We start from the raw sequence: 21,977 nt of genomic DNA, 5'->3' as shown, positions 1-21,977 counted from the left end.
AAAGGTGGTGGGTGTTGTAATAACTTCAGCTGTGAAGTTTCAGTTCAGATGAAGTCTAAGGAACGTAGTGAGTTGGAAGGAAGTGAGCAATAGCTACCAGCTGGTGTCTACAATATGAAGCAATCTTTTCCTTAAAATGGTCCGACTGGAATACGAACTAGAACATGACATGAGCGTTTACAGACCGACAGGCAAACTTCGTAGAACAAAGTCAGAAATCTTCAAGGTAAAACTAAAATGACAAAGTAAAAAAAAAACAGTCATCATTCAGGACTATGAAAACTTCAACTGGTATTCAAATGATGCAACATTTATTTAAACAGTAAGTGTCAGCTGAGATACAGTAGAAAAAGTCAACAGCTCATTTTAAATAGATAAAAGAAACAAGACTGACAACTTTATGTGAGAATAAAAATAAAAAAAATGTAAAAAAGTTTGACAGCATACAAAAAAAAACAATTTCTTAATAATTCTGAAAAGTATGAGCCTTTCATAATTAACATTCTCTAGCGAACCACTCAGCAAAACCACAGAAAAAGAGAACCAGACAATCTTGCACCATTTCAACGTCCCGGTTTAACATACTGACGTACAACCTTGACTATTAACTGGCAAAGCAGCTCTTCCTTTAGATACTGTAGATATGCCACATTTATGTCCCAAATGGAACCCTATAAACCTAAAGAAAAGTACACTAATTTTGACCGGACCACTATGGGCTCGTCAAAAGTAGTGCACTGCATAGGGAATAGGGTGCCATTTGGTACAAACACACGTCTTAATTATATGTGATTCATTCCACTTCAAATCAGACCATTTTTTTTTTTTAAAGAACACAAAAAAAAGGAAAATATTTACTTTGTTTATTTCTGTGTTGTTGGTCAATTTAGCGTCGTGACTTTGACACAAAAATAAATAAAAAAACACTTCAACGCTAACATATAAAATCCTGTCCACCACATAAAGTGCATAGTAGTCACAGGTTAAGTATATCCACGTGATTTGGTTCTAAAAATCAGTTACACACTGGATGTATCCCAAATAGCACGCTAATCCCTAGGGCCCTGGTAAAACGTAATGCAGTACGTAGGGAATAGGGTGCTATTAGGGATACAAGCCAACTAGACTCCGTAATGACAGAAGGCTGATGTTGGTCATTGACGTCTTGAGTCCTAAATATGAAGCGTCCTCAGACATTGGAGGAGACCCCATCTCACCAGCCAAACATGTACTCCATCGCCTTGGAAACCAAACTGTCATCTTTCCTTGGAGTCTGTCTGTCAGCTACCACCTGAAATCAAAAACATGTAACCTGGTCGGTGAATTACAAAACGGTCCCTGTCCCTAGAAACACAAAGTGTTACTTCATATCAAAATTTTAAGGACTGAAATGTAATTGTTAAATTAAAAAAGGTAAAATCGATCCATGCAGTCACATACTTCCTTCACCGCGTTACATACTTACATGATTGAAAAAAAATGTAGGACTATTGTACTGATTGAGGTTTCTATAGATTTGTATCCTGAGCTGTCCCTTTGCTGCACTCTAGTGGACATAGTGCTGTAGTCCTCTACGGTGTATCTACTGTAGTCTATAGCTCTCTATGGTGTATAATACATGACCAAAAGTATGTGGACACCTGCTCGACGAACATCACATTCTCAAATCATGGGCATTAATATGGAGTTGGTACTGTAACAGCCTCCACTCTTCTGAAAAGGCTTTCCACTAGATGTTGGAACATTTCTGCGGGGACTTGCTTCCATTCAGCCACAAGGACATTAGTGAGGTCGGGCGATTAGGACTGGATCACACACACACACTTCAAAAATCAGGATTGATTGGAACAAAATTGCTAATTGTACTAGCTGACTAAAGAGCCATTTTCACCAAGAAGTAGAATTGCACGGAAGCCATTCACTTTCAACAGCAGGAAAGCGAGAGAAGCGGAGTGAGCGGGAGGACCGTTGATTGAGGCGAACATGGGATCTGAATAGGGCGGGACTAAAGTTGGGGAAAAGTTGAATTTTATTCAAATCCTCTGCGAGTGACTAATTGAAGCTCACCATAGCTCAACATTAACACGTCCTCTTTCCCAGGCGCAAGTAAAAATAAGTAGGACAAGAACAGATTTAAGTTGTCAGAATGGACAAGTGAATTTTTTTTATTGGCCAATCAAACAATTGGCTCCGATCAGAGCCTCTGGATACGATGTGTTGCACACTGCCTCCCAATCGCTGCAGAGCGCATCGGAGTGTAATTATTGTAGGCCTGCGATGACAGGCACGAGCCGTCTTTCAATCATGCAGTTGTGATTGAAAGACTACACTGCTAGAAGTAAAGATTGTAAACTGTCATGGGCAAAACATATTGATGCAGTAGTAGCTAAGATGGGGAGAAGTCTGTCTACAGTAAAGCGCTGCTCTGCCTTAACAACACTATCAACAAGGCAGGTCCTACAGGCCCTAGTTTTGTCACACCTGGACTACTGTTCAGTCGTGTGGTCAGGTGCCACAAAGAGGGACTTATGGAAAATTGCAATTGGCTGAGAGCAGGGCAGCACAGCTGGCCCTTGGATGTACACAGAGAGCTAATATTAATAATATGCATGTCAATCTCTCCTGGCTCCAAGTGGAGGAGAGATTGACTTCATCACTACTTTTATTTATGAGAGGTATTGACATGTTGAATGCACCGAGCTGTCTGTCTAAACTACTGGCACACAGCTCGGACACCCATGCATACCCCACAAGAACAGACTATGGGAGGCTCACAGTGCTACATAGAGCCATGACTACATGGAACTCTATTCCACATCAGGTAACTGATGCAAACAGTAGAATCAGATTTAAAAAAACAGATAAAAATACACCTTATGGAACAGCGGGGACTGTAACATACGCACACGTACACTTGGATTTTGTGTTATAGATATGTGGTAGTAGAGTAGAGGCCTGAGGGCACACAGTGTGTTGTGAAATCTGTTATGAATGTATTGTAATGTTTTTTTATTATTATTATAAACGGCCTTAAAATTTTGACAGACCCCAGGAAGAGTAGCTGCTGGCAGGGATCCATAATAAATACAAATGTGCACATTTGGTGATATTCATTGCTAGTTAGTGAGTTATTTGCCCAGTTATAGCTCACTTTTAGACAGCAATAAAAATCCTGGAAAAGTAAATGGTGTGCATGACCCGTGTGTGCCAGATATTACGCAGCCAGACATTACCAGACATTACGCAGCAGGTAAAATAATGATCTACAGAGGAACTAGATAGCCAGCCATACTACACTGTTTTGAATTGGCTATCACGCTAGTTAACTATTAGCATGTATTAATGTCACTCATGTCCTAATATACTTTATTTTTTATTTAATTAACCTTTATTTAACTAGGCAAGTCAGAACAAATTCTTATTTACAATGATAGTGTTGCAGGGTGGCCAACCATCCTCCAGGAGAGATACAGGGTGAGCGGGGAGGCCAACCATCCTCCAGGAGAGACACTGGGTGAGCGGGGAGGCCAACCATCCTCCAGGAGAGATACTGGGTGAGCGGGGAGGCCAACCATCCTCCAGGAGAGACACTGGGTGAGCGGGGCGGCCAACCATCCTCCAGGAGAGATACTGGGTGAGCGGGGAGGCCAACCATCCTCCAGGAGAGATACTGGATGAGCGGGGAGGCCAACCATCCTCCAGGAGAGATACTGGATGAGCGGGGAGGCCAACCATCCTCCAGGAGAGATACTGGGTGAGCGGGGAGGCCAACCATCCTCCAGGAGAGATACTGGATGAGCGGGGAGGCCAACCATCCTCCAGGAGAGATACTGGGTGAGCGGGGAGGCCAACCATCCTCCAGGAGAGATACTGGGTGAGCGGGGAGGCCAACCATCCTCCAGGAGAGATACTGGGTGAGCGGGGAGGCCAACCATCCTCCAGGAGAGATACTGGGTGAGCGGGGAGGCCAACCATCCTCCAGGAGAGATACTGGGTGAGCGGGGAGGCCAACCATCCTCCAGGAGAGATACTGGGTGAGAAGGCTTTTACTCCAGCCCTGCTCTCACAACCCACATTGTAAAAAAAGCAACTGCTCAACAGGACCTTGCTAAGCGGACTCTGGTGTGTTTGAGCAGGGTTGGACCAAAAGCCTGCACACCCAGTAACCCTCCAGATGGAGGGTTGACGGGCCACATGTGTTTTCCACAGTAGCCTATCAGTGCAGTGTTTTACTTTGTGGCGTGTTAAGTGCCTTGCTCAAGGCCACAACGGCAGGAGATGGTGTCTAATACACGGGATCAGAGAGCAGCAGCCTTCCAGTGTCAATACCAGGGATAAATAAAAAATAAAATACAAATTGAACCTTTGTTTAACAAGGCAAGTCAGTTAAGAACTTGTTCTTATTTACAATGACGGCCAACCCCGGACGACGCTGGGCCAATTGTGAGCCGCCCTATGGGACTCCCAATCACGGCCAGATGTGATACAGCCTGGATTAATTAAGGATATTTTGGTTAAGTTGTTCCTTGCAACATCGAAAAATCGAGTCAATTGTTGTTCTGACAAGTAAGAAATAAGGACAAGTATAGCGCTGGCTTCCAACTCCTACTGGATTGGCTGACAATAGCTGCTGATACGTAGCACTACCTAGCTTGTGAGGCTAGCACTACCTAGCTTGTGAGGCTAGCACCACATGAGGGCGAGGCTAGCACTACCTAGCTTGTGAGGCTAGCACCACTTGAGGGCAAGGCTAGCACTACCTAGCTTGTGAGGCTAGCACCACTTGAGGGCAAGGCTAGCACTACCTAGCTTGTGAGGCTAGCACCACTTGAGGGCAAGGCTAGCACTACCTAGCTTGTGAGGCTAGCACCACATGAGGGCGAGGCTAGCACTACCTAGCTTGTGAGGCTAGCACCACTTGAGGGCAAGGCTAGCACTACCTAGCTTGTGAGGCTAGCACCACTTGAGGGCAAGGCTAGCACTACCTAGCTTGTGAGGCTAGCACCACTTGAGGGCAAGGCTAGCACTACCTAGCTTGTGAGGCTAGCACCACATGAGGGCGAGGCTAGCACTACCTAGCTTGCGAGGCTAGCACCACATGAGGGCGAGGCTAGCACTACCTAGCTTGCGAGGCTAGCACCACATGAGGGCGAGGCTAGCACTACCTAGCTTGCGAGGCTAGCACCACATGAGGGCGAGGCTAGCACTACCTAGCTTGCGAGGCTAGCACCACATGAGGGCAAGGCTAGCACTACCTAGCTTGCGAGGCTAGCACCACGAGGGCAAGGCTAGCACTACCTAGCTTGTGAGGCTAGCAACACATGAGGGCGAGGCTAGCACTACCTAGCTTGTGAGGCTAGCAACACATGAGGGCGAGGCTAGCACTACCTACCATTCCAGTGTTTAATTGCTATAGTGTAATTACTTTGCCACCATGGCCTATTTATTGCCTTACCTCTCTTATCCTACCTCATTTGCACATGCTACTGTATTATTGATTGTATGTTTGTTTATTCCATGTGTAACTCTGTTGTTGTATGTGTCGAATTGCTTTGCTTTATCTTGGCCAGGTCGCAATTGCAAATGAGAACTTGTTCTCAACTAGTCTACCTGGTTAAATAAAAGGTGAAATAAAAAATAAATACCTAGCTTGCAAGGCTCGCACCACACGAGGCTCGCACCACACGAGGCTCGCACCACACGAGGCTCGCACCACACGAGGGCGAGGCTCGCGGCTAGGTCAGTGACGCTTGTATAGTGTATATTACCAGTAAAGCAATGCTGCCAAAACGGCTCCTTTGAACATACCTTGACAACAAAAAACATGAATTATATGAAGAGTGCCTTGGTCCTCGTCTTTTTCATGTGCCAAACCACCTTCTATTGGTTTGGCAATTAAGTATTGAATGGTTAAACTCCCTGATCCTACCTGGTAGTCACTGCTGGAGGCCTTATAGGCTACACTGAGGGGCCTCATAGAGGAGCGAGGTGTAGAGACATGGTGGCTGGGGGTTCCATTTCTGACCGGAGGAGTAAATACTGAGCCAGAGGAGGTAGAGCCTCGGTCTGAGCTCTCCATCACATTCTGAGAGAGAGAGAGAGACAGAGAAACATTTTTGTTGTTGTTGACTTTTCAGTTGAATTAGTCTTACAGGGTAAATTCTAATTATCACAAAATGAAAGTTTTCCTAATTTAAAATGTACCCAGAGTGACTTACCTTATCGATGCATGGTTTAACACCAATCATTATAGCCTCGCCAAAAATCTTCCCATCTTTACTTAGAGCTTTTCTTGCTTGTAGTTTTGACTGGTATTGAAAGTGCATCCAGTTACCAGTGTTGGACATCTAGTCGAACAAGAGAACAGAATGGTGTGACAGGACAGAACACATGCGCTCACACACTTGAACATTATTTTCAAAGGATGCAAATATTCTTACCACGTGTTTCGTTATGTTTCCATACTGGGCGAACTGCAACAGAATGTAAGACGCGGAGGCCGGAGGGAACCTGTTTTAACGAAAAGCATTAGTCATTCAGGAAGCTGTTTATTTTTCACCTCAATAATCCCATTCTATGGGTCGTGCATTGTGAGCCACAGATCAAAACACATTCGGTGCATCTGTTTAACGTCGCCCTTGGACACCAAGTGAGCGGAGATGATTTGATTGGTACAGTGAGAACTCTGTCCACCTGGTGAACCAGGTGATCTATAAAAGAACGTACCCAATAATTTCAACAGTTAAAAGTTAGATATTAGGGGGTGCAATACCAGGAACTTACCCAAAAACAGTGATCCATGTGTCATCTAGATGGTCTTCAGAAGACAGTGCGTCTCCCTGAGTGAAGAAAGGGTCTACTTGGGCTGGAGACATTGTTGACTTGGCCTGCTGACCGGTGCTAGCAGGACTAAATAGACTGGACGCTGTCAGAGAAAATTAGGACATACCTAAGAAATCCCTCTCCTAGTTAAAATTGGTACAAATAAGTTAGAATATATATATATTTTTTTTATTCTATTCATTCTCCCCAATCGCTCACCTGCTCCTGGTGTGACAGCCATATAACCAGACAGTGGGTTTTGCATCATTGAGAAGGGCTAAGAGAAGATAACATGTAATAATTTAGATGTTGTCTTAACGTAGACACACAACTCAAAATCAAAAGCTTCTGGTGAGATGCTAATATAGCAGGTGTAGAATCACTAGCGATTGGTTACAACACTTGCCTGGCTGCTATTCCAGTTTCAACTGTTCTGCCTGCGGTTATGGAACCCCTACCTGTCCCAGACCTGCTGTTTTCAACTCTTAATGATCGGCTATGAAAAGCCAACTGACATTTATTCCTGATTATTATTTGACAATGCTTGTCACTTATAAACATTTTGAACATCTTGGCCATGTTCTGTATTAATCTCCACCCGGCACAGCCAGAAGAGGACTGGCCACCCCTCATAGCCTGGTTCCTCTCTAGGTTTCTTCCTAGGTTTTGGCCTTTCTAGGGAGTTTTTCCTAGCCACCGTGCTTCTACACCTGCATTGCTTGCTGTTTGGGGTTTTAGGCTGGGTTTCTGTACAGCACTTCGAGATATTAGCTGATGTATGAAGGGATATATAAAATAAACTTGATTTGATTTAAAGCAACAGACCCCAGCGGGACTGAAGAGTCTAGGGAAGACTTCAGAGTGACTGAAGAGTCTGGGGATGACTTCAGAGTGACTGAAGAGTCTGGGGATGACTTCAGAGTGACTGAAGAGTCTGGGGATGACTTCAGAGTGACTGAAGAGTCTGGGGATGACTTCAGAGTGACTGAAGAGTCTGGGGATGACTTCAGAGTGACTGAAGATCTGGAGGCTCTGATGTTATCTGCATGATGCCTCCATAACAAAAGGAGCTGTGCTTTTACATTGTTGTTTCTGCTGTCGCTCTCACTCAAACACCAACCACCTGCGCACCAAACCCTTGCTTTTCAAATCCAAACAGCGAGACGTCTCAATCGCTTCAAAGCCAAAAGTAGCGTTACCAGACCAGTGGGTCCACTGCATTCCTGCTCACTGGCCAAACCAGTGGTCAGCCAGGCTGTTAGAACACTGCTCTGTGAGTGTAAAGTGTCCAGACCAGTGACCAGGCTATTAGAACACTGCTCTGTGAGTGTAAAGTGTCCAGACCAGGCTATTAGAACACTGCTCTGTGAGTGTAAAGTGTCCAGACTAGTGACCAGGCTATTAGAACACTGCTCTGTCAGTGTAAAGTGTCCAGACCAGTGACCAGGCTATTAGAACACTGCTCTGTGAGTGTAAAGTGTCCAGACTAGTGACCAGGCTATTAGAACACTGCTCTGTGAGTGTAAAGTGTCCAGACCAGGCTATTAGAACACTGCTCTGTGAGTGTAAAGTGTCCAGACTAGTGACCAGGCTATTAGAACACTGCTCTGTGAGTGTAAAGTGTCCAGACCAGGCTATCAGAACACTGCTCTGTGAGTGTAAAGTGTCCAGACCAGTGACCAGGCTATTAGAACACTGCTCTGTGAGTGTAAAGTGTCCAGACCAGTGAACAGGCTATTAGAACACTGCTCTGTGAGTGTAAAGTGTCCAGACCAGGCTATTAGAACACTGCTCTGTGAGTGTAAAGTGTTGTGTTACATAAGGTCCTGGGTTCATGCCCAGGTCAGGAGAGGGATGGAACCTACTCTTAACACGTACCTGTTTATGTGCACCCATAGGGGACATCCCGACAGCAGGACTGGAGAGGTCATCATAGATACTCCTGACTGGAGGGGCCCCACTCTTGTCTTTAGGTGTAGGAACTACAGGTTGGGGGGGAGAGCCACCTAACAGAGCGAGGGTTAGAGAAACAGTCAGGGATCAATCGGAAATAGTGCAGAGAGGACAGACTGCCTTCTTCATAATACAACACAAAGTGAAAGTAACAGATCTGATAGTAACAAATAAGGTGTTTTAAAGCAAGTTAGGCCGATCAAGCTGGAGGAGTTAGCTAGCCTAATTTGTCTATGAAAAGGATGTTAGATAATGACATATGACAGATTGGAAAGTCAGCTAGCTAGCTATTTGTTTTAGCTAGTAAATGACCCCCGAAAGAAAACTCTCCCTCACCTGCTTGAAATGGTGACCTCATTTCCATGACCCCAAATGACCGAGGCTGGGGTGTGACAGGTGCTGGCAGATCCCCCATCAAAAACCCGGGAAGGAACTGGGCACCCGGGCCGGGTTTAGGCGATGTTGGGGAACCCAGAGTCATTGGTTCTGTGCCTAGGGGGACACATGGCAGATAACATTAGCTAGCAAAGCTATTACGCTAACTACACTGAACAAAAATATAAAACACAACAATTGAGTTACAGTTCATATAAGGAAAGCAGTCCATTTTAAATTCATTAGGCCCTAATCTAAGGATTCCATATGACTGGGAATACAAATATGCATCTGTTGGTCAGATACCTAAAGAAAAAAAGAAAAGGTAGGGGCGTGGATCAGAAAACCAGTCAGTATCTGGTGTGACCATCATTTGCCTCACGCAGCGTAACACATCTCCTTTGCATAGAGTTGATCAGGCTGTTGATTGTGGCCGGTGGAATGTTGTCCCGCTCCTCTTCAATGGCAGTGCAAAGTTATCGGTGGGAACTGGAACATGCTGTCGTACACGTCTATCCAGAGCATACCAAACATGCTCAATGGGTGAAATGTCTGTTGAGTATGCACATTATGGTACCCCCAAAAAAACATAATGCAAAAAAATGCATAAATTAAAGGTGAAAAGCTGTTTTTCATTCACGCACTCAGATTTTTTTGGGTACCATGATCTTTTAATAAACATCTTTATTTTGCATTCAAGCCTCTGTTTTGGATTAATTACAGTGTGCGGGTCTCCATCTCTGTCAATATTCTTATTTTGACTCCTACGCATCTGGAACAGGTGCAGCAATTCTTCAGTTGTGCAAACCCACAGTTTCATCAGCTGTCTGGTCTCAGACGATCCCTGGTCTTATTGTCCCCAGCACAAGGTGCACATGTGTAATACGCATGCTGTTTAATCAGCTTCTTGATGTGCCACAATTTCTGTGATCTATTATTTCAGCTCATGAAACATGGGACATGTTGCATTTAGATTTCTGTTCAGTATAGTTGTTAGCTTTGGATCTTTGTTATTAACCAACTAGCTAGCTGACGTTAGCCTATAGCCTAGCCTCTTCCACATTGTTAGCCAATTAACTTACCTAGTTGGCTAGTAACTAGGTAACTAACATTTGCTATAATTTTTATTTAATTAGGCAAGTCATTTAAGAACAAATTATTGACAGCCTACCCCGGCCAAACTCAGACGACGCTGGGCCAATTGTGCGCTGCCCTATGGGACTCCCAATCACGGCCGGTTGTGATACAGCCTGGACTCGAACTAGGGTCTGTAGTAACGCCTCTAGCGAGGAGATGCAGTGCCTTAGACCGCTGCACCACTCGGGAGCCCTATACACATTCCAACGTATTGCCATGGCTAGCTAATGTTACTTACCAGTCACCATGCCAAGCTTGATAGCTACAGTAACTAGCCACTATAGTTTGTTGGTTGGCTTCACAAGCCAACTTTGCCCACCAGGGATTTATTTTGTTGACTTTCTCTGAATGTTACCTAGCTAAACGTTACTTAGTAGCTTGTAAGAAGCTCAAAACGTAGTTCAAAAATAAACACTGGTTCATTTGGTTTTAGAGTCTAGTTTCATAGCAAGCCACTAACATTACATAAAACTGGCTAAGGAAGCCAACTCATGTGACAATGTGTTGGCTTAGCTAACTAACGTTAGCTAGTTTATTGCTAGCTAGCACTAGCAGTATTGTCTCTTGTTTAGTTACCTGGCTAGACAAGAGGAAAAGGGATAGTTAGCTACCCACCTTGGAAATCCATCCTAAGGACCACCGATTGTACCAAACCTTGGAACACGCGAATGAAGCAAAACGGATATGTAGCTTTAAACACACCACCAGACACGCTAACGAGATTAAAGCACTGGGTTGAAGATGCACCTCAAGTTTTCAAATTCTGTCGGAAATCGCGCGTTAGTTCGGCACCGGTATTCACGTAGCTAGCACGCTAGGCTGTGTAATGGTTCTGTGTTCATGCAAACGTGATGGAATGTTTCATTGATGCTAGTGAAAACAACATTGATGTATTAGCTAGAAGCTAGCCATCTTGGAAAAACTGTAAAGTTATTTTACTGCAAAGAGAAAAACGTAGCGCGCGTCTAATCAACACGAGGGGAAAAAAACTAGAATGGCGAGGCTGTCGGAAGTTGCAAAATTATTGCGGAAGTTATCATAAATAAGCAAGTTTGTTGTGATTTACCACACTTCACTACATTGAATGATTGATACTGTAAATGCAAAATGTATAGAAATGAGCACATACTGAGGAAATTACCAGTTATGTGATATTCACCATTCTTACTTATGTAAGCAGTTCTGCAGAACATGCTGAATTTGTTGGCTTGAATACAACATTTCTGCATCAATTAGGCTACATCCGCTGCAGTTCATTGCATAACACCCAACACACAATATAGCGTTAGCAAATTATGATAATCAAACAAATGTATACCTTTATGTGAAGGAGAGGATCTCCTATACTGTAGGACTATACCGTTTACACAGAACGCAGGCTTTTGTCTCTGTGATACTATTGAGCATTGCCATAGTATGGTTTGGCATGTAAATGATTACAATCAGGAAGTTTGATAGTAACTCCATACAGTTTAAATAGGCCAGTCTTCTCTGGCTCTCTCTCCTGACTCTAGTGACTGCCGTCAGCTGACTACTTGATTGGTATGTCAGTGTACTCTTAACCCAAATTGGGACATCTTTAAAAGGAGTCTGATACTGTAATATTTATAGGCAGGTCTACATGAATAGCAGTACATATGCAATAAACAGCATAAATGTGTACTGTGCTGTGCCTTGGATCCATCAGTCCCTCTGGCAAAAAAAATGATTATCTTTGGTCTGCTTTGTATGTTGAAGTACTGTCATAATTCTGATGACAAATAAGGTAAATCATGTGATTCATGTCTAGTGAACGAGAATAACTGCAGGCCTTATTGTGACTCAAACAAACCATAAAGTAGGGCTATGGCTTTAATCGAGGAGTTCGTTGCTTGATGTGCTTTAGGCCTACATTATAGGCGTATATTTGTTGTTAATATCTGTGTTTTCTCGGTTGCTGTGTAGCCTTCCTTATAATCGGGAGAGAATAACCGTGACTATGGCTAATACTATTGAGTATAACACGCAGATTACTATTATTGATTAGATCTGAATCAGACAGTTATCATTGCTGCCAGATGCCATCATGAACATGCCTTTTCTTTTGTGTACTGTAGGCCTAGTGTAGTGTGGGCCTATACACTGCAGTGCAAAATACTCAAAATAAAGCCTATGTTCAGTGTCCTCTAGGCGAAATGTTTTTTGAAAAGCATACAAATTGAGAACTAACGCAAATGCACATGGTAGAAATAAAATTATTCGATAATGCGAGGATATTTTTCTTCGTTTCTCGGTTTTCGGGCGGAGAACTCGACATTGTGCTCCATGAATAAATACATCCTCCACTCCCTTTGCTTCAAAAGACCAACGCTACAACCAATATTCAAATCTTAGAATAAAAAAAATAGATGGTGCCAAACCTCAATTACATTTATTTTGAGTACCGTAATATATATATGTTGTAATATGCTTCTCAGTGAGATCCGCATGCGCTTCCCGACTTGCTTTTTCTTTGCATTCCTTTCTTGTCAAGCATGCGCAGACGGCTCTTATTGCCATTACCTTATTTGGATATGGTAATTTTCAACTTCAAACAGCCTATCAGTAACCGAATGTGTTATCACGTGATGCTCAAAGATCGCTTGGGAGGCGGTGTCAAGTGTGGAGCTGACTTTAAAACCAGTGGGCAAGACTCAGAGCGCTCAGTGTAGGGAGAAACAGGGACGAGATGTAGTAGGAAACTTGCTTTCTATGAAATTTAGTAATATTTACAAAAAAATAACATAAAGAATCATCAAAATCCCTCTTAAGTTAATAGCCTGCCCATAGGATTTTTAGATTTATTTCAGTTTATTGAAGGGCATCTACACTCACTATTCTGACACTTTTGTAAAGATGTGTGAGGCAGTTAGTTAGCAAGCTAGCTAGCTAAGGCGGCAGGAGGAGAACAAAAGATTTTTTTCAGTTTTGACCGGTTGCACTGACACCAAGTCCATGCAGAACGTGTCATCACCAACACAATGCCCGTGTTACTTTTTCTGATAGACACGTCCGCGTCAATGAACCAGCGCACCCATCTGGGCACTACCTATCTGGACATTGCAAAAGGCGCTGTTGAGACTTTCATGAAGGTATTGTAACCCCGAGACGAACAGCCCTGGAAGACCCCACGCGGGATCGCCGTTTTGACCATCTTGTGTTAAAGTTGCTAACTAACCCTGACAAAAATAATCGCTCGATAACCGTTTATCGTTTATTCTTTCCACAGCTTAGAGGCAGAGATCCGGCGAGCCGAGGGGACCGGTATATGTTGATAAATTTTGAGGACGTTCCCCTCGGAATCAAGGTAGAGTTTATTTTCGGTCATGTCCTACTTTACATTACGCAACTAGCCAGATTGTCTTCTCAGATTTCGATCACCATATCAATTGTGTGAAAAATCTTCAGACGGAGCGTTCATACCCCCTTTAAAACATGGCCGACATTTTGTTTCAATGTGAGCACGGAGCAGCATCAGAGAGGAAGAGGCGAAGCGAGAGGTTTCACTCTCGCCGAAATCTGTCCAAAATAAGCCCAATGCGTTTCTATGGGCTTATTTTGGACCTAAACTTGTCGCCTGCCTTTCCGCCTTTGGGACAACAACTCCGATTGTTAGGGCACAGACACGACCATCTCGTCATTTATATAGATCTCTGGCAGCATGGAACTCTGGGTGATTTAGGCTATACGACTAGATAGTGGGGAGGTGGTGTCAGGGTTGCTAACTTACCACTTTGACCAACTGTCACTTTTGTCACAACTTTACATCGTTATTAGTTTACAATTTTTTTCTCTATGGACTTTTTTAGTGGTTCAGTTGATACAGTAGCATAGAATAAGCAGTCTATTTGTTGACAATATTTCCTAAGCCAAGTAAAGAAAAAAAGTAAATTTACATACTTTGTTTATCAAGTTAATTACATTGTAAAAAGTTTTATTAATTGACCTGATCTTAGAAATCATCGATGTTGTTGTGTCAGACAAAATATAAATATAAGACCCACTTTGTTCCGTGTATGTTGTTGACAACTTGTATACCTCTTACCCTATTTCAAAAGGCTGGATGGAAAGAGAGCCATGCCACATTCATGACAGAGCTGAGGAACCTTCAAGCAGCAGGACTCACAACTATTGGCCAGTCTTTGAGGACCGCTTTTGATTTGCTCAATCTCAATAGATTAGTGTCTGGGATAGACAACTATGGACAGGTATGTTGTACTCTGAGATAGAGGAGAGAATTGGTTAACTACCCCCCCCCCCCTCTCTAGGGTCCCCCATCTTTTGTCCCTACCCTGCCAATCTCACAGTCTTACAAGCATCACACTCCTGCACATTGTCCCCACACACTCCCCTTGAGTGACAAGTGATGACATGAACCAACAGTGTGGTAGGAGTTCCAACAACTTTATTTTTTTACTAGTATTAATGTACCGGTTTTGAGTTTTTTTTTGTTGACGTGACTGCTGGTTTTCTCCTCCAATGGTAAGGCATTTCATCCAGAGTAACACTTCACAATGAACTTCCTTTATCTCTCCTATTTATATAAAAGAGAAATGGAGAGGCAATAGTTTAACGTTAGTATGTTACTTAGAACTGGGTTCTCTATAGACTGAAACATGGAAGGGGGAGGAGAGGGAGAGAATCTAGAGCGTTCAAATTTTCCCCTATGAGGTCCGGACTAATGCTAGTTTTCTGCTCTACCTGATGATTACTTACACACGCATGGTATCCCAGGTTTAAATCAGTCCCTGGTTAGAATGGGAGAGGAGAAAAAGCAGTGGAACTCACTTTGAGGTCCAGATTTGAATTTGAGGGATCTAGAATACATCAGTTGCAATATACAGGCAAAGGAGACTGAGTAAGACTTAGCTATATCCTGGCCTTAGACTAGTATCCTGGCCTTAGACTAGTATCCTGCCCCTAGACTAGTGTCCTGGCCCTAGACTAGTGTCCTGGCCTTAGACTAGTGTCCTGGCCTTAGACTAGTGTCCTGGCCTTAGACTAGTGTCCCGGCCCTAGACTAGTGTCCCGGCCCTAGACTAGTGTCCCGGCCCTAGACTAGTGTCCCGGCCCTAGACTAGTATCCCGGCCCTAGACTAGTATCCCGGCCCTAGACTAGTGTCCCGGCCCTAGACTAGTGTCCCGGCCCTAGACTAGTGTCCCGGCCCTAGACTAGTGTCCCGGCCCTAGACTAGTGTCCCGGCCCTAGACTAGTGTCCCGGCCCTAGACTAGTGTCCCGGCCCTAGACTGGTGTCCCGGCCCTAGACTGGTGTCCCGGCCCTAGACTGGTGTCCCGGCCCTAGACTGGTGTCCCGGCCTTAGACTGGTGTCCCGGCCCTAGATGTGGTGTCCCGGCCCTAGACTGGTGTCCCGGCCCTAGACTGGTGTCCTGGCCCTAGACTAGTATTCTGGCCCTAGACTAGTATTCTGGCCCTAGACTAGTATTCTGGCCCTAGACTAGTGTCCTGGCCTTAGACTGGTGTCCTGGCCTTAGACTGGTGTCCTGGCCTTAGACTGGTGTCCTGGCCTTAGACTAGTATCAGTGATGAACAGAGCTGAGGAGATAGTCCAATAGGCCTCTCCTGATCCAGCCTCGAAGGAGTGGTTTCTGCCATGTTAGCCACTCGTCTTTTGTTCCTCTCTCTGATAAGTTTGTTAGTGATGGAGATGAGAATATCCACCCACTGGATGGGACTCTCTTGATTTCCTCTGGCTGTCTACCTGCTATATGCATAGTAAACAGTTGTCAAGTCTCTGCTTTCACGTACATTCCAATGTTGGGCAATGTTGACTATTGCGTCATACTGTATCTATGGTAAACTAGCGGGTACATTTAAAAAAATAAAACAAATCTCCCTATTATTACAATACTATTGTGTACACAGGGTCAGGAGATAAGAGATAATGGTATTGAGGTAAGTTGTCAGGGGGCTGATTGAATCTATACATGTTTAACCAGCGTCTCCTGAGACAGGAAAGATGTCCGCCCGTACCTTCAAGGGTAATGCATACATACTACATATATAATGCATGTAGAACGCTCTCTCTGTGTTCAAAGGCCGCTGTCACCCCAGCAGAAAGGCACATGTAGGTACAGCATGCACACAATCATCCACACACACACACATACAAACACATGAGTACAATCTTATTTTGGTGATCCAGTCTTTCCTCTTGATCAGTTGAGGTAGGGTTCCATTTGAGAATACGTCACAGCCACACCTTAGGTCTCGTCTGGCCACACCCTGCTTCGTCTCCGTCCTTTCACCATGCCTTTGTTAGAATCCTCAGACATTGGTCTCATTCTCATCTCCTTTCCTTCATCTGCACTGATATAGTAGAGTTGGACTGGTGAAAGCACTTTCCTGACAGGGATCCGCCCCCTTTGCTTTCACCTATCCTGTCAATTCAAATGAGTGTAAATGAGGTAGAGGAGAGGATGTCCGTTCTAGACTATTGAGATGCGTCCCCTGTGTCTGGTCTGAGCACATGGGCTGCTATAACAAAGACCTCATGAATGTTTTTTTTTTTTTGTTGCCTGGAGGAAGAACACCACCGTATGACAGAACTCTCCAACCTTTTTTCCTGGAGAGCTACCCTCCTGTAGTTTTTTGTTGTTGCTCCAGTCCCAAGTGTAACTAATGCTGTGTTCATAACGATTTGGCAAGGCGTTATTTAACACATACAACTGGGGGGAAAATAAACGTGTAATTACTAGTGGGTAACTTCTCTATCATCCCTGAGCTCCTACTTCTCCCACATGCTGTGCTCCTAAGAACAAATTCTTATTTACAATGACGTCCAACGTTACCTACTAAGGAAATTACCTGCATAACAGTATTTTTCGCAGTTAAATGTAACAACGAAATGTTATTCCTAAAAAAAATCTGTTTATTAATATGGTTTTTGAACTCTCATTTGTTAACAAGCATGATAGTTGTACTTTTAGTTTCTGGTTGACGCAACTTGTTGGCCAATAGCCAACTGGCGGTTTCTCAACTATTTCAAAGCATGTGAACGCATCCAACTGGTAGTCACGCCTTCACAACTGGTAGTCACGCCTTCACAACTGGTAGTCACGCCTTCACAACTGGTAGTCACGCCTTCACAACTGGTAGTCACGCCTTCACAACTGGTAGTCACGCCTTCACAACTGGTAGTCACGCCTTCACAACTGGTAGTCACGCCTTCACAACTGGTAGTCACGCCTTCACAACTGGTAGTCACGCCTTCACAACTGGTAGTCACGCCTTCACAACTGGTAATTACTACCTTCCCACAAAGAATTACCTGACACAGCTAATCTACCAGTACATTTTTGGAATCGGGTGTGCTACTTTTTAATTTTATTTATTTAAACTAGGCAAGTCAGTTAAGAACACATTCTTATTTACAATGACGGTCTAGGAACAGTGGGTTAACTGCCTTGTTCAGGGGCAGAACGACAGATTTTTACCTCTTCAGCTCGGAGATTCGATCAAGCAACCTATCGGTTACTGGCCCAACGCTCTAACCACTAGGCTACCTACCTGTAGGTTTGGAGCCAAAAACATACAGGATGGTATCTTTCCAGGAACAGGGTTGGAGAGCCCTGCTGCAGGGAGAATAACAAATATCTGCTAGGTTACCTACATGTCTACAGCTTGAAGTCTTTTTGTTTAAAGCTCTTTAGCCAGTGATGTTTTTAATGTAATGTCTCATAGTGCCACATAATAGAGGGTGAAATGCCAGTTAGTCACTAGTAGTTAACGATGTTGAATTAGATCTGTGAGCACTATGGCTTGAATCCTAAATGGTGCCCTATGCACTATATAGTGCCCTACCTTTTGACCAGAGCCCATAGGGCTGTTTTGACTGACTGGTTTGATGTACCGCACAACATGGCAACCCGGCTAATAGAGATCTAATTACCCGTCTGTCTAAATTTTAGCAGACCTGGCAACGTGCCACAGACTCACTCCCAGCCTACTGATCCTAGACCAACAGATCCACGGGATACACTATACCACCCACACCTGACTCTTGTCAGGCCAGTGGATCAGATCAGTCACACTGACGTGTCACGCCGAAGCCGTCTCTATGTTGTGTAAGCAATAATGAAACTTACAGCGAGACTCAAATGAGGATCTGAGTAAAATATGTAGCTTCGTTCTGTTAATGTTTTTTGTGTTTTCTAATGTTTATAATCGATATAAGCCTATGTCCCCTCCTCCTCCCCCTGCGGGGTTTTGTCTGGCTAGTAGTTCATTTTGAGAAACATTAGCATGCTAAGTGGGTGTTGGAATAGGATATCATTAGTACCATTCTGAAAGAGAACTCCAGGTTGTCATGGATACCATAGTCGGGTCTATAAATGTGGGTACGTTTCCTTTTACTCCGTTTATGGAACTCCCAATTTTATTACTCAGCAACAACAACAACAAAAAACACTCTGGTCACAATGAACAGTTGGAAGGAAACAGATCTGTGTCCATTGACAGAAACAGTCACCAGTGGGGAAAGTACTGTAAAGCTCAGGAGAGTTAAATTCCTGGAAATATGTAGCGCCTTTTCGATAGAGAGCGAGTGCATCAGGATGCGGCTTGATAGAGACCATCTTGACCGTAGTGAATCATAGCCTTCATGAAGTCTGCTATGTTGGCTGTGTTGTCCTCAGGCTAGTGTTTACCTTAGTGTACACTAAGAGGAGGATAGAACTGCTAGGATGCCCCCCACCCCCCCAACTGGTCTCTAGAGCCAGAGGGATTATACAGGACCTATGCTGAAGGCTTTAGACCTATGCAGTTTGCTATAAGGAAGGAGAGGGATTCTCTAAATGCCTCTACTTATGTGCAAACTCAGTGTTACGAGTGTGCAAGGTAGAGGGGTTTATATAATGTGTAGGTTTGACTGGAGCATATAGACACACACACACAGAGATGAGTCTTTGTTTTTGTCAAGTGTTGGTGCAGTCTCCGCTGCACTGTCCCTACAGACTGTCTATTCATACTGTAATGTTTCCCCTCCCCTGACGCTCATTAACCCCCCCACCCCCACCCACCCCTATCAAACAATCCACTGTTAGATGTTGTTGTCGCTCTCTGTTTTCTTCGTTCTCTTCCCTGACTCCTAACACACAGATGTAGGTTAACTATAATGATGGACTGTATCTTGACTCTCCTAACACACATCTGTAGGTTAACTATAATGATGGACTGTATCTTGACCCTCCTAACACACATCTCCTGTAGGTTAACTATAATGATGGACTGTGTCTTGACCCTCCTGACACACATCTCCTGTAGGTTAACTATAATGATGGACTGTGTCTTGACCCTCCTAACACGCATCTGTAGGTTAACTATAATGATGGACTGTGTCTTGACCCTCCTGACACACATCTCCTGTAGGTTAACTATAATGATGGACTGTGTCTTGACCCTCCTAACACACATCTGTAGGTTAACTATAATGATGGACTGTGTCTTGACCCTCCTAACACACATCTGTAGGTTAACTATAATGATGGACTGTGTCTTGACCCTCCTGACACACATCTCCTGTAGGTTAACTATAATGATGGACTGTGTCTTGACTCTCCTAACACACATCTGTAGGTTAACTATAATGATGGACTGTGTCTTGACCCTCCTAACACACATCTCCTGTAGGTTAACTATAATGATGGACTGTGTCTTGACCCTCCTAACACACATCTGTAGGTTGACTATAATGATGGACTGTGTCTTGACTCTCCTAACACACATCTCCTGTAGGTTAACTATAATGATGGACTGTGTCTTGACCCTCCTAACACACATCTCCTGTAGGTTAACTATAATGATGGACTGTGTCTTGACCCTCCTAACACACATCTCCTGTAGGTTAACTATAATGATGGACTGTGTCTTGACCCTCCTAACACACATCTGTAGGTTAACTATAATGATGGACTGTGTCTTGACCCTCCTAACACACATCTCTAGTAGGTTAACTATAATGATGGACTGTGTCTTGACCCTCCTAACACACATCTCCTGTAGGTTAACTATAATGATGGACTGTCTTGACCCTCCTAACACACATCTGTAGGTTAACTATAATGATGGACTGTGTCTTGACTCTCCTAACACACATCTGTAGGTTAACTATAATGATGGACTGTGTCTTGACCCTCCTGACACACATCTCTAGTAGGTTAACTATAATGATGGACTGTGTCTTGACCCTCCTAACACACATCTGTAGGTTAACTATAATGATGGACTGTATCTTGACCCTCCTAACACACATCTGTAGGTTAACTATAATGATGGACTGTGTCTTGACTCTCCTAACACACATCTGTAGGTTAACTATAATGATGGACTGTGTCTTGACCCTCCTAACACACATCTGTAGGTTAACTATAATGATGGACTGTGTCTTGACCCTCCTAACACACATCTCCTGTAGGTTAACTATAATGATGGACTGTGTCTTGACTCTCCTAACACACATCTGTAGGTTAACTATAATGATGGACTGTGTCTTGACTCTCCTAACACACATCTGTAGGTTAACTATAATGATGGACTGTGTCTTGACCCTCCTAACACACATCTCCTGTAGGTTAACTATAATGATGGACTGTGTCTTGACCCTCCTAACACACATCTCCTGTAGGTTAACTATAATGATGGACTGTGTCTTGACTCTCCTAACACACATCTGTAGGTTAACTATAATGATGGACTGTGTCTTGACTCTCCTAACACACATCTGTAGGTTAACTATAATGATGGACTGTGTCTTGACCCTCCTAACACACATCTGTAGGTTAACTATAATGATGGACTGTGTCTTGACCCTCCTAACACACATCTGTAGGTTAACTATAATGATGGACTGTGTCTTGACCCTCCTAACAAACATCTCCTGTAGGTTAACTATAATGATGGACTGTGTCTTGACCCTCCTAACACACATCTGTAGGTTAACTATAATGATGGACTGTGTCTTGACCCTCCTAACACACATCTCCTGTAGGTTAACTATAATGATGGACTGTGTCTTGACCCTCCTAACACACATCTGTAGGTTAACTATAATGATGGACTGTGTCTTGACTCTCCTAACACACATCTGTAGGTTAACTATAATGATGGACTGTGTCTTGACTCTCCTAACACACATCTGTAGGTTAACTATAATGATGGACTGTGTCTTGACCCTCCTGACACACATCTGTAGGTTAACTATAATGATGGACTGTGTCTTGACCCTCCTGACACACATCTGTAGGTTAACTATAATGATGGACTGTGTCTTGACCCTCCTAACACACATCTGTAGGTTAACTATAATGATGGACTGTGTCTTGACCCTCCTAACACACATCTGTAGGTTAACTATAATGATGGACTGTGTCTTGACCCTCCTAACACACATCTCCTGTAGGTTAACTATAATGATGGACTGTGTCTTGACCCTCCTGACACACATCTGTAGGTTAACTATAATGATGGACTGTGTCTTGACCCTCCTAACACACATCTGTAGGTTAACTATAATGATGGACTGTGTCTTGACTCTCCTAACACACATCTGTAGGTTAACTATAATGATGGACTGTATCTTGACCCTCCTAACACACATCTGTAGGTTAACTGTAATGATGGACTGTGTCTTGACCCTCCTAACACACATCTGT

At 43.8% G+C, this 21,977-nt stretch overlaps 2 protein-coding genes across 3 annotated transcripts in view; one reads left to right on the top strand and one right to left on the bottom strand.

Annotated features, from left to right (window-relative positions):
- Positions 1 to 289: 289 nt before the first annotated feature.
- LOC120063699 (nucleoporin NUP35-like) lies at positions 290 to 12,776 on the bottom strand. 2 transcript variants are annotated; one of them, XM_039013994.1, is made up of 9 exons: positions 12,696 to 12,776; positions 9,112 to 9,267; positions 8,701 to 8,828; positions 7,042 to 7,099; positions 6,784 to 6,925; positions 6,441 to 6,510; positions 6,219 to 6,347; positions 5,930 to 6,085; positions 290 to 1,291 (listed from the first exon to the last, which is right to left on the bottom strand). In XM_039013994.1, the coding sequence occupies exons 2-9, from the start codon at positions 9,254 to 9,256 to the stop codon at positions 1,214 to 1,216; spliced, it is 906 nt and encodes a 301-aa protein (XP_038869922.1). In that variant the 5' UTR covers positions 9,257 to 9,267; positions 12,696 to 12,776; the 3' UTR covers positions 290 to 1,213. The 2 variants fall into 2 exon arrangements, with proteins under 2 accessions (XP_038869922.1, XP_038869920.1); XM_039013992.1 differs by lacking the exon at positions 12,696 to 12,776 and adding an exon at positions 10,903 to 11,243.
- A 205-nt stretch (positions 12,777 to 12,981) lies between these two features.
- Positions 12,982 to 21,977, top strand: part of LOC120064514 (integrator complex subunit 6-like) — a 32,015-nt gene continuing 23,019 nt past the window's right edge. The window contains exons 1-3 of the mRNA XM_039015131.1: positions 12,982 to 13,397; positions 13,535 to 13,612; positions 14,364 to 14,513. Coding sequence (XP_038871059.1) covers positions 13,287 to 13,397; positions 13,535 to 13,612; positions 14,364 to 14,513 — 339 coding nt within the window. The 5' untranslated portion in view covers positions 12,982 to 13,286. The remainder of the gene's footprint in view (positions 13,398 to 13,534; positions 13,613 to 14,363; positions 14,514 to 21,977) is intronic.

Source organism: Salvelinus namaycush, chromosome 19, assembly GCF_016432855.1.
Source record: "Salvelinus namaycush isolate Seneca chromosome 19, SaNama_1.0, whole genome shotgun sequence".
Classification (NCBI taxonomy): Eukaryota; Metazoa; Chordata; class Actinopteri; order Salmoniformes; family Salmonidae; genus Salvelinus; species Salvelinus namaycush.
The sequence above is the reverse complement of the archived record's forward strand: the minus strand, read 5'-3'. Positions and strand labels throughout refer to the sequence as shown.

What these genes read in the sequence shown, in the direction of transcription:
- LOC120063699 (XM_039013992.1), bottom strand. An exon ending in GGCTGTCACACCAGGAGCAG is followed by an intron (nt 6,926 to 7,041) that starts GTGAGCGATTGG and finishes TTTCTCTGACAG; the next exon opens with CGTCCAGTCTATTTAGTCCT. An exon ending in CCTCCAGCAGTGACTACCAG is followed by an intron (nt 1,292 to 5,929) that starts GTAGGATCAGGG and finishes TTTTGATTTCAG; the next exon opens with GTGGTAGCTGACAGACAGAC.